General features: G+C 35.1%; 1 protein-coding gene across 1 annotated transcript in view; it reads left to right on the top strand.

Annotated features, from left to right (window-relative positions):
• Positions 1–525: 525 nt before the first annotated feature.
• Positions 526–14,132, top strand: part of LOC149772541 (uncharacterized) — a 108,537-nt gene continuing 94,930 nt past the window's right edge. Inside the window, exon 1 of the mRNA XM_089947672.1 lies at positions 526–601. Within this exon, the coding sequence (XP_089803798.1) occupies positions 553–601 (49 nt within the window). The 5' untranslated portion in view covers positions 526–552. The remainder of the gene's footprint in view (positions 602–14,132) is intronic.

Below are 14,132 nucleotides of genomic sequence, written 5' to 3'. Positions count from 1 at the left end.
AAGGTCTGTCATTATTATTCTATTCATCTAGAACCGATTCGACACTGAAATATTTTTATTTACCTTCCACAAGTTTATTTCCAAGACACCCTCAAACCAGAACAATTTACAACATTTGCTGCTCCATTTTAAAAAAAAATTTCTTCGATGAAGCAAAAACAAAAAACTAACATGACTACTCTTTGTGTTTATTATTTGACAGTAAATCAGAAACTAAAATTTTAAAATCTTTTAAACTGATTTTCAATTACAGAACTATGTCATTTTTTATTTCCTAATGAGCCAGTTTAATTTAATTCAGTCTTGAAATATGCAGAGGTAAATGCCATGGAATGATTTTCTCAACTATAGTACAGTAATGCTCTATTGTGTTTCCTCAGAAATGCCTGTGTCTCAAGTCAGTTATATGAGCAAAATTGAAATTGTTGATGCTGACTCCAGTATCGTATTACAGACCATTGTTCTTATGTACAATTAAGTTTTGCCATAGTTTACCAAGAATTTCTTCCATTTGTCTAGGTAGATCAAGGGCAGTCAAGTGTAGCTACAGAAATGCTTCCTTCTGGACTGGTCCCTGGGGAAGCTGAAGATGACAAACAAGGTAATGGTAACTACACAATGTTATTACAGGCACACATGCAGGACTCTGTGGATTTAGGCTGCAATGAATTGTACAGGTTTGTTTATATTAGGTACATTCCTATGATATACTGTGGGGCACAGAGTGGCCAAGTGGTTGAAAGCACTCACCATTATGGATCATTGCCATCTCACTTTTGTCTGCGTGGGTTCGAGTCTCAGGTTCGGCCAATATGGGTATGTGAGAAAGCTTGCCAGTACCTTCTTATGAGTGGGTGGTTCTTTCCAGGGTTTTCCGGGGATTTTCCTCCACCATTTATACTGGCCATTATGTATAGCCTATATTGTGCTGTAAAGTGGCATTAAATCCTAATACAGCAGCAAAATAAATGACATTCTGCTGTACACAAATATTGTTTATTGCAAATGACCATCATGTGAAATTTAAAATGCAAATAGAACAATTTGTAAAATTGTTGACATCCATCATTTCAGTATTTGTTATTCTAGTTTGTATAAAAAAGTGTACAGAGAGAGAGAGAGAGAGAGAGAGAGAGAGAGAGAGAGAGAGAGAATTTTATGATATGTGGATCCCATAGCAGAATGTTTGATAGTGCATTTATAAATATGAAGAGACGTTACCATGCATTTTGAGAACTTTGGAAATTCTATAACCTACATGATATTTAGACATTTATTTCATATTATCAAGTATTCTTCTGTAGGATCCAGGGATAACACATTCAACTTTGTTTGTTGTATATAAAACTCTCTAAGTTATATGATAGTATTATTTCTTAATAAAAATATAATAATCTCTATATATCTTGATTTCTGTCATAGGTATTTGCAGCGACTGTGCTTAGATGGGAATTAATTACTAGGTCGATATGCGTGTCTGCCACACATGAATTCATATGCAAGTGACTTCGTAGAATCATATTTTAGTGATGTGTGGATTGTTGAGGGGTATAGAGGTTCGTGCATGCAGGCAAGGCAATGAGTGCCATAATCTCCATAGTATATGAATTAAAAATTTTCTGATCAGCATGATAATGCTATTTGACAGTGTGTGTGTGTGTGTGTGTGTGTGTGATAAATGATGCCATGATTCTTTCTTGATAAATTGTCATACTGTATTTTACATTATGCCCATTCCCCTGTTCCATTATCGTTATATACACATCATAATGGTTGTACCAGTTAAGGAGGTGACTAGTCTAATGTAACACCAGACATGAAATCACAAGTCGTGGTTAGGGATGTGGCATGCTGTACATAGCAACAGTGTGAAATAACAAAACTTGGTTAGGGATGTGGCATACTGTACATAGCAATAGCATGAAATAACAAGACTTGGTTAGGGATGTGGCATACTGTACATATCAACAGTGTGAAATAATAAGACGGGGTTATGGAAGTGGCATACTGTACATAGGAACATTGTGAAATAATAAGACCGGGTTAGGGAAGTGGCATACTGTACATAGCAACGGTGTGAAATAATAAGACTTGGTTAGGGATATGGCATACTGTACATAGCAACAGTGTGAAATAATAAGACCGGGTTAGGGAAGTGGCATACTGTACATAGGAACAGTGTGAAATAATAAGACTTGGTTAGGAAGTGGCATACTATATATAGCAACGGTGTGAACTAATAAGACTTCATTAGAGAAGTGTCATACTGTACATAGCAACAGTGTGAAATAATAAGACTTGGTTAGGGAAGTGGCATACTGTACATAGCAACGGTGTGAAATAAGACTTCGATGGAGAAGTGTCATACTGTACATAGCAACATTATGAAATAACAAGACTTGGTTAGAGATGTGGCATACTGTACATAGCAACAGTGTGAAAAAATAAGACTTGGTTAGGGATGTGGCATACTGTACATAGCAACAGCGTGAAACAACAAGACTCGGTTAGGGAAGTGGCATACTATACATAGCAACAGTGTAAAATAACAAGACTTAATTAATAGCTTACTTTACATGGGAAAAGATATGAAGCACCAAGACTTAAACAGCAGAGATGGTGAACAGATCTTTTGATGAAACATCATTTTTGAAAAATAAAGCTTCTTAAGAAAATGAAACAAATAAGGTCAATAATGTCAAACCAGTGTCTTTACAGAGAGTTTCTCTAATTGGGTTAGTTTAGTTTGTTACTTTATTTTTGTTGTTATTGTTTTTCTAAATTTGTATGTGCATTTTTGTTTACCAACCGGATGTTTCATTGAGGTCGCACCCTCTCTGCTGCTATATTTAAATCAGTATTATATCAGCCAAATATTTTATTAATTCCTATATGATATTTTGTTCTGGGATCATGTTAATGTATTGTTATAAATCCGTGTGGAGCAGATTGTTTTTGAAAATAAATTTTTGAACTGAATCATGTCCGTATCCCACTACACCAAGTCTGACGAATATTTTGCAGAGTATGTGTATCAACTCCATTTAAAACAACTAAAATATTACAGTTATCTCTGATTACTTTAGGTATTTATTTGTATCGTTGAGTAACATAGATAATATCTGTACTTGTATGCCTTCCACGGCTTAATATTCTTGCTGGATTGGTTTGTTTGTTAAACATAACATCATCATACACAGCTAAATTATTCATAAATCCATCAAGGTCGTCTACAGATGGTGCTTCATCAATATCATTTATAAAATTAATAATGTCATCACCATTTAACAATTTTGAATTTTCATTAAAATCTTTAAGTACAAAATAACATCTCTGATGATCAGAGCTACTAAACATAACTTGTCCCACTTGAACCCTCGCATTATCAAATTAAGTAACAATTGCATTTTACTGGACCCAAATGGACCTATTGTTATCATATTGATGGAATTTGGTAATGCTGAAATATGTTTGACTGGCTCTTGTTTTCGTGTCGCTGAGAAATCAAATAAATCTGTGTTGTAGAAATATAATAAATAATATGGATCTATATTGTGTTCGGTGTAGACCATCCACCCCCACAAGTGGATTAACAATAATAATAACAAAAAGTAAAAAGCGTGCACTTACAGGTAAACGTGTTAAATGTGGTACAAATAAATATAAATTTATCTTCCTTGACAAGTCAAGAAAAATTGGTGGCGATATCGCTGCTTCATTAGGAAAATTACCAGGAACTCCATGGTCTAAATACCCAGGAGAAAAACATCTTCCTGGATATAATTATTGTGGTCCTGGTACCCGACTTGATATCCGACTTGACGAGCGAGATCAACCAAGCCCTGGTGAATATTCAATAAACGCGATTGATAAAGCATGTCATATTCATGATGTAGCTTATAAAAGTAACGATCTGCAACAAAGACATATTGTAGATGTAAGCTTGATTCATGCATTTAATTCCATAAAAAATAAATCTTTCAGAGAATTATTAGCTAATTGGTTGGTAAGATCTGCAATGAAATGTAAGTTATTATTCGGAGCCAGTAATTAATCAACCGATTATTGAAATAATAGAATTGATTTATTATAGCCCAAGAGGATATTGAAAAGGTATAGCAGCGATTAGTAAACTCACTGATACAGCTAATGTTACACATTCTGTTGCTGCAAAATGGTTAGCACAACAGTCAATAAGGTCAATTTAGCTACCACCACCAAAACAATTCTGCATGCACATTCTGACGTCAGCACTCCTTATGAAGTTCATCAAGCAGCTATTTTATATTTACCACATGATACTATTAATTTTACTGTATTAACAAACATTATTAATGCATATTATTAAACTTCATCTTCGTAGCAATATTATTACATCATGTTTATGTTGATGGTGACCACTCCGGTGGCCTAGTGGTTAGAGCGTCCGCATTGGAAGCGGGAGGTTGTGGGTTTGAACCCCGGTCGAGTCATCCCAAAGACTTACAAAAATGGTACTAACAGCTGTCTCGCTTGGCACTCAGCGTTATAAGGCTAGTGTTAGGACTGGTTTTCCTGATGTCAAGGTAATGTGACTGGGTGGGACGTCATGCTACGTGTCTGCAACATGATGCCCCAGTGCTAGACATGATTATAAACTGCCACACTGTAGACATTGTAGCGATATGACTGAGAAATTGTTAAAGCTACGTTAAAAATCCTAATCACACACACACCACACACACAAGGTGATGGTACTATATGTATTTGAGGCACCATAGTTATAAATTACTATATCAGGTTTGGAGATAACAAAGTCATTGTATTCTGTTGCATGGGAATAGGGTAAATTTACTACATGGCTTTGGAGATCAGCTATTGTAGTACTGTTAATACTACTACTACTACTACTACTACTACTACTACTACTACTACTAATGATAATAATAATAATAATAATAATAATAATAATAATAATAATAATAAGAAGAAGAAGAAGAAGAAGAAGAAGAAGAAGAATGCTTTATTTATAGAGGGTGACTCGTTACTCTACCGTGAAACCCTCTTAAGGAAGGTATAACAATGCACATTATATGAAGACAGCAATAATTATTGTGTATTTTAACATGTTTAGTATTAAAATACTAAATTCCATTATCTATTAGAAACACAAATATGGTCATGATATCTCTTCTTAAATACTCTAATATTTTCAGCAGATTTTACATGTAGTGGAAGCTTGCTCCACAGAACTGTACCAGAGTATTGGAAGCTCTTCTTAAATTGCTCTGTTCTTGGTTTTGGTGCTAGAAGGTTTCCTTGTGATATTGATCTCAACTGATATTGTGTTGAAACAGACCTGAATGAATCCTGAGGATACTCTGGTACCGTTCCATGTAGACATTTATATAAAAGAACCACCTTGTGAAAATCTATCCTGTCATACATTGTGAACCATTTGAGTTCTGTAAATAATGCTTTTGAGGGATGATCAACAGATGCATCTAAAATTACATGTGCTGCTCGTTTCTGAAGTTTATACATCCTGTCAAGCTCAGATTTAGCATAGTTTCCCCATACATTAGAACAATGATCCATTGTTGGAAGAATATATGACTTGTAGTATAGATTTTGAGTTTCCATAGGTAAATATTTCTTGATTCTGCTGAGTAGGGCAATTTTGGATGACAGTGTTTTACAAAGCTTATCAATATGGTCATTCCATAATACATTATTATCTACGTTGACAACTACAAGCTTTTCATGTTTGCCATTTTCTAATGTGGATGATTATTTATTGCAAGATATATTACTGGGTTTTACCTTCATTAATTACCTTCCTACTTTGTTGTGCCCAGGTTTGGAATCTAATAAGGTCTGAGTTTAATCTCATTTGGGTAACTTCACTATCAGAACTAGATGTATACAAGGTTGCATCATCTGCAAACAAATCTGTATTTGTGGATTCATTATTTAATGGTAATCATTGAGAGAGATAAGGAAGAGGAGAGGGCCCAAAACTGAACCTTGAAGGACCCCAGAATGAACAGTGCGAGTTTGAGAGCTAATATTGCTAATGCTTACTTGTTGAGACCTTTGGTTTAGGTATGATCTAAACCAGTTTAAAGAAGGATTGTCAAACCTGCAACAGTTCAACCTTCGCAGCAGAATTTCATGATCAACAAGATCAAAGGCTTTCTTGAAGGCATGGAAAATAATCCCAGTCATATGTCCATTATCCATTTCCTTCAACCAAAAATCAATTAATTTGGTAAGTTTTGTTTGGCACGAGTGGTACTTTCAAAATCCTGATTGCGCTTATGAAATAGAGAGTGTTTACAAAAAATTATAGACCTGAATGGCTACAAGCTTTTCAAATAATTTTGACAATATAGGAAGAATTGATATTGGTCTGTAATTCCCTGGACCGTCCTTTCCTCCTTTCTTAAAGATAGGTGTAATCTGTGCACATTTCAGTGTTTCTGGAAAATTACCACTCATTATACTTAAGTTTATGTTATGCGTTAGTGAGTTTGGTATTAGTGGTGCAGCATTTTTAAGAATTTGTGGACCAATCCCATCCAATCCAGAGGATTACCTGGTAATGGTGTAATCTTACTACATGGGTTTGGAGATCACGAAGTCATTGTAGTACTATTACCTAAGAATAGGGTAATCTTACTACATGTCTGTGGAGATCACAACTCAATTGAAGTACTGTTACTTGGGAATAGGGTAATCTTACTACATGGTTTGGAAAAAACAAAGTCATTGTATTACTGTTACGTAAGAATAGGGTAATCTTGCTACATGGTTTTGGGGAATATATTTGTAGCATTTTTGCTACATGAGGTTTTAGAGATCACAGAACCAGTGCCTGGAGATAGGGTCCTGTTACTACATATACATTCCTGAAAATCAGTATTTTTTCATAAATATTTTTTTTTACTCTGGGGTTTGCAGCTAAGAATAATGATATGATCTTTTTATGTCATCTCTTTGCTCATTTCTGTCAGTAAACTTTTCTTGCATTTCTTTCCCTGATATCCTGCATTCTTTCAATTTTGTCTGATATTACGGTTGTATGTGAAGAATATAAAACTCTCGTTAAATAAGAGTTTCAGCCATCTTGACTCTGATTGTATCAGAGCTGTACAATGTTCATTTCGTATGCACTTCATTGACTAGATGCCTGCATTTTTATACAACATGTATGACATGTTGATGGTTGTAACAATGAACTGTAAAGGTATAGGGGGTCACAATCACAAATCATGAGTTGTCATTGCTTTTAGCAACCCATTACACTCCTTTACCAGCCATAGCTGAAAGCGAAGAGAATTCTTTACCTTCTGTAAAGGTGAAAAAGCCTGCATAGCCAATGACTGCTATTATGGTTCATTGTTTTTTTTTTTTTTTTTTTTTTTTTTTGCCAAAGTGAGCTTGCATGATGTTTGACTGAGCCAATGAAAGTTCCTTTATCTCCTCCAAGTACAGTTACTTATTGATAATAAAACAGGTACTTTGTTGATGTGCAGGAAGTTCTTTCCTTGTTTGCTCTTGAATAGTAAATATGAAAGAAGCATGCAACCACATGCCAGTTTAAATGATGATGATGATACTGATTTTACAGTTAGCAAAATGATTGATTGTTACCACCAGAAGACCAATGAGATTAAAGTTGTTTCGTCATTACCTTTAACAAGCTCATGGTTAACTTTGTTTAAAAATCTGCCTAATCATGAGTTGTGAAGCATGTCAGCTGTTTTTAACGCTAGTGGTAATATACCAGAGGAGCTTAAGGGATAGTTGGTTTTCCATCTGTCTCTTCACGTGAGACCGCTATCCCCACTCCTCCAAAACTACTTGGAATCTTGCCTTTCAAGCTTTATATACATTCTTTCCAGTTGACCTTGAAATCAAATTGTGCTGCTCTGACATCCAATATGGCCACCATGGTATCCATTTTGAACATATTGTTATGGCTAGTTTAATGGATGGTCATATTAACTTGTGGTTTTTAATAAAAGATTTCTAATGATGTATAGTCTGAACTTCTAGCATGACATGTTCTTAAATTAAAATGGTGCTGATATGATGATGTCAAACATGTTAACACCATACAGCTTCTAATGGCGACAAACACGTTTACACCATAACACTTCTAGTCATGTCAAACATCCTAACACATTAACCCCTGCAGGTTTTTGTCGTTTTCCTCTGAAATACAAGTAGGAAACACATTTTGAAAGCAGTTCTGAATACATCCTAATGCATCAACTTCCAGGTGATTTTCCAATTACCTAATGCCTTGTTGTGTTAGAAACATCGTTTTTCATGGCTATTTGGCTCATTCATGTGTAGAAGTGTAAAAGTTGGCGTTCTTTTCTATTTTTTTTTGTTTAACAGACCCAGTATTTTCATATCGAGACCACTCTTTATTCTAAATGACCATCTTATCCTACTTTTTACAAAAGTTCATCTGTTTGCAGTTCATGCTGGTCTGCCTTAGATTTGAGACCAAAAAGTCTGAAATCTGGACACAAAATCAGATTCCGAATTTTGGGTGGAACAAAATTGGGTCCAAAAATCAAGTTTTCCCTCTGTGTTTTGTTGTGCAATAATAACTTCCAGATTATTTGGCATCATTGTAGATCTATATTTTTCTGCCATTCTATAATACGACCCACTCTTTTGCATCGTACATGATCTTGGTGCTACAGAGCTCGGCGGTAGGCTACTACTTCCTGCCAAATAAACTTGTTGCCAGGGGGTTAATGTGTTAACACCATAAAACTTCTAGAATGTCATGTTGTTCTTAAATTAGAATGGTACTGATCTGATGTCCAATATTGCAGCCACAAAAAGATGACTTGTAAATATTGTTATTGCTACTTCTGCTGAATGTAAATTTATATCTTGTTATCTCTACTCCTCCGCTAATTGATGACTTTACGAACATGGAGTTTTTACCAGCAAGTTTATACCTAGCTGATCCTAAATGAAAATGGTGTCAGTCATACATTGAGTTTGGTTCCATGATGACCTTCTTAATAGTCTCGTCATTTCTACCCCAGAATGGACCAAAATAGATATATTTGTAATATCTGCTTCCTCAACAGTTGTGTTGCTATAAGTACCTAGTACAGGCAAGGACCCCACAACCTTGTTTCAAGTTCACTTAAAAAGTAAATAGTAGTGTTTGCATGTACCGCTTATGTTATTAGGTTTAGTGTCAAGACATAATCATACTAATTTCTGTGTAGGATATAATTTACGGCCAAGACATAATTACTGTGCACTGTGATGATCAATATGAATTGTGTGTAGGGAGGGTGTTGTATCCGGCCAAGACATAATTAGTGTGCACTGTGATGATCAATATGAATTGTGTGTAGGGAGTTATATCCGGCCAAGACAATACAAACACATTCATCTTAGCATATACATTTAATTATTTGTCATGGACTTTCCTATTAAGATAATTAATATACCAAAGATAAGACATAACTGACATATAACTATGCCATAAGCTTTTCTGGCATTCAGGATACTTTACCATTGACAAACTATACTAGTAATACAAGACATATAGCGTGGGGCCCCAAGTGGCTGAGTGGTCTAAAGCGCTGTCCATTACAGATCACTGTCATCTCACCTCTGCCTGCATGGGTTCGAGTTTAGGATTCAGCCAATGTGGGTATGTGAGAAAGCTTGCCAGTAGCTTCTCGTTGGTCGGTGGTTCTTCACGGGGTTTTTCCGGGTTCTTCCTCCACCATTAATACTAGCCGTAATAATAGCCTATTTTGTGCTGACAAATGGCGTTAAACCCCACACCAACAGCAACAACAAGACATATAGCCCTGACATAAAGTTGCCGGTCCTTAGGATGCTTTAGCATTGACAAAATATACTAGTAATACAAGACATATAACCCAGACATAAAGTTACCAGTCATTGAGGATGCTATAGGCTAGACAAAATATACTAGTAATACAAGACATATAACCTGACAGAAAGTTCCCAGTCGTTCAGGACACTTTACCATTAACAATATATACTAGTAATACAAGACATATACCCCTAACATAGAGTTCCCAGTCCTCCAGGATACTTTACCATTGACAAAATGTACTAGTAATGCAAGACATAAAACCCTGACATAAAGTTGCCAGTCTTTCAGGGTGCTATAGGATAGACAATATATACTAGTAATATAAGACATATAACCCTAACATATAGTTGCTAGTCGTTCAGGATGATATAGGATAGACAACATATACTAGTAATACAAGACATATAACCCTGACATATAGTTGCTAGTCTTTCAGGATGATAGAGGATAGACAAAATATACTACTAATACAAGACGTATAACCCGACATAAAGTTGCTACTCTTTCAGGATGATAGAGGATAGACAAAATATACTAGTCATACAAGACGCATAACCCGACATAAAGTTGCTAGTCTTTCAGGATGATAGAGGATAGAAAAAATATACTAGTAATACAAGACATATAACCCTGACAGACAGCTGCCAGTCCTTCAGGATACTTTAGCATGAACAGTATATATTAGTAATACAAGACATATAACCCTGACATAAAGTAGCCAGTCCTTGAGGATGCTATTGGATAGACAAAATATACTTGTAATACAAGACGTTTAACCCTGACATAAGAGTTCCCAGTCCTTGAGGATGCTATAAGATAGACAAAATATACTTGTAATACAAGACGTATAACCCTGATATAAAGTTGTCAGTCTTTCAGGATGTTTGAGGATAGACAAAAGATAACACATTAAATAAAAAAATTGGAAAGCATCAAAATATTTGTACAGATGATAAAACAATGAGAGAAGATCTTTGTTTTCTCGTCAATTCTGAATGATTACTCATGGTGTCGTGTAATTATGTCAAGGTCATTTTTTAATGCTGCCCACCTACCTCATGACAATAATAACAGTCACTCTAAGAAAAAAAAATATATAGTTTTAATGGAGTACCTTTTGTCAAGTCATTAGTTTGAATACGATCATCTCAAACAAAAAAAACAGTAAAATATTGACTTGTTTACACCTCAGAATTTTGTTGACATTGTACTGCACCACACAAGCATCTAACTTCGAAACTCGCTGCATATTCATGTTATTAAATTGCAGTGTGATGCTAAAAAAGATCTTAGAAATTGTGATAATAATTATGAATATCGATGTCTAATTCCTGACACCAACATAATACCCATACAGCCTTAAACCTAACTAATTATTAACATCTGCGCAATGCATAACTAATTCCTAACATGAGCAAAATAATGATACAATCCTGGGCCTAACTAATTCCTAACATCTACAAAATAATCATACCATCCTAGGCCAAACGAATCCCTAATATCAGCAAAGTAATGATACAATCCTAGGCTTTACTAATTCCCAACATCAGCAAAATAATGATAAAGTCCTAGGCCAAACGTATTCCTAACACCAGTAACATAATTATAATAGTCCTATGCCTAATTCATAACATCAACAAAATAATCATAGAGAATAAAGCCTAACTAATTCCTAACATCAGCAACATAATTGTAATAGTCATATGTCTAATTCATAACACCAACAAAATGACCATATAGTCCTAGACCTAATTCCAACCATCATCAAAATAATCATATAGTCCTAGACCTAATTCATAACACCAACAAAATAACCATATAGTCCAAGACCTAATTCCAACCATCAACAAAATAACCATATAGTCCTAGACCTAATTCCAACCATCAACAAAATGACCATATAGTCCTAGACCTAATTCCAACCATCAACAAAATAACCATATAGTCCTAGACCTAATTCCAACCATTAACAAATTAACCATATAGTCCTAGACCTAATTCCAACCATCAGCAAAATAACCATATAATCCTAGACCTAATTCCAACCATCAACAAAATAACCATATAGTCCTAGACCTAATTCCAACCATCAACAAAATAACCATATAGTCCTAGACCTAATTCCAACCATCAGCAAAATAACCATATCATCCTAGACCTAATTCCAACCATCAACAAAATAACCATATAGTCCTAGACCTAATTCCAACCATCAACAAAATAACCATATAGTCCTAGACCTAATTCCAACCATCAACAAAATGACCATATAGTCCTAGACCTAATTCCAACCATTAACAAAATAACCATATAGTCCTAGACCTAATTCCAACCATTAACAAATTAACCATATAGTCCTAGACCTAATTCCAACCATCAGCAACATAACCATATAGTCCTAGACCTAATTCCAACCATCAGCAAAATAACCATATAATCCTAGACCTAATTCCAACCATCAACAAAATAACCATATAGTCCTAGACCTAACTCCAACCATCAACAAAATAACCATATAGTCCTAGACCTAATTCCAACCATCAGCAAAATAACCATATCATCCTAGACCTAATTCCAACCATCAACAAAATAACCATATAGTCCCAGACCTAATTCCAACCATCAGCAAAATAACCATATCATCCTAGACCTAATTCCAACCATCAACAAAATAACCATATAGTCCTAGACCTAATTCCAACCATCAACAAAATAACCATACAGTCCTAGACCTAATTCCAACCGTCAACAAAATAACCATACAGTCCTAGACCTAATTCCAACCATCAACAAAATGACCATATAGTCCTAGACCTAATTCCAACCATCAACAAAATGACCATATAGTCCTAGACCTAATTCCAACCATCAGCAAAATGACCATATAGTCCTAGACCTAATTACAACCATCAGCTGCATAACCATACAGTCCTAGACCTAATTCCAACCATCAACAAAATGACCATATAGTCCTAGACCTAATTCCAACCATCAACAAAATGACCATATAGTCCTAGACCTAATTCCAACCATCAACAAAATAACCGTATAGTCCTAGACCTAATTCCAACCATCAGCAAAAAAAATAGAGTCCTAGACCTAATATCAACCATCAACAAAATGACCATATAGTCCTAGACCTAATTCCAACCTTCAGCTACATAACCATATAGTCCTAGACCGAATTCCAACCATCAACAAAATAACCATATAGTCCTAGACCTAATTCCAACCATCAGCAAAATGATCATATAGTCCTAGACCTAATTCCAACCATCAACAAAATGACCATATAGTCCTAGACCTAATTCCAACCATCAGCAAAATGACCATATAGTCCTAGACCTAATTCCAACCATCAGCTACATAACCATATAGTCCTAGACCGAATTCCAACCATCAACGAAATAACCATATAGTCCTAGACCTAATTCCAACCATCAACAAAATGACCATATATTCCTAGAGCTAATTCCAACAATCAACAAAATAACCATATAGTCCTAGACCTAATTCCAACCATCAACAAGATGACCATATAGTCCTAGACCTAATTCCAACCATCAATAAAATAACCATATAGTCCTAGACCTAATTCCAACCATCAATAAAATAACCATATAGTCCTAGACCTAATTCCAACCATCAACAAAATAACCATATAGTCCTAGACCTAATTCCAACCGTCAACAAAATAACCATACAGTCCTAGACCTAATTCCAACCATCAACAAAATTTCCATATAGTTCTAGACCGAATTCCAACCATCAACAAAATAACCATATAGTCCTAGACCTAATTCCAACCATCAGCAAAATACCCATATAGTCCTAGACTTAATTCCAACCATCAGCAAAAAATAAATATAGTCCTAGACCTAATTCATAACACCAACAAAATAACCATATAGTCGTAGACCCAATTCCAACCATCAACAAAATAACCATATAGTCCTAGACCTAATTCCAACCATCAGCAAAAAAAATATAGTCCTAGACCTAATTCATAACACCAACAAAATAACCATATAGTCTTAGACCGAATTCCAACCATCAACAAAATAACCATATAGTCCTAGACCTAATTCCAACCATCAACAAAATAACCATATAGTCCTAGACCTAATTCCTAACACCAACAAAATAACCATATAGTCCTAGACCGAATTCCAACCATCAACAAAATAACCATATAGTCCTAGACCTAATTCCAACCATCAGTAAAATAACCATATAGTCCTAGACCTAATTCATAACA

This window comes from Sinohyriopsis cumingii, unplaced genomic scaffold, assembly GCF_028554795.1.
Source record: "Sinohyriopsis cumingii isolate HCF-2022 unplaced genomic scaffold, ASM2855479v2 utg001397l, whole genome shotgun sequence".
Classification (NCBI taxonomy): domain Eukaryota; kingdom Metazoa; phylum Mollusca; class Bivalvia; order Unionida; family Unionidae; genus Sinohyriopsis; species Sinohyriopsis cumingii.
Note: the sequence above shows the minus strand (reverse complement) of the source record. Positions and strands in the feature narration are given on the sequence as shown.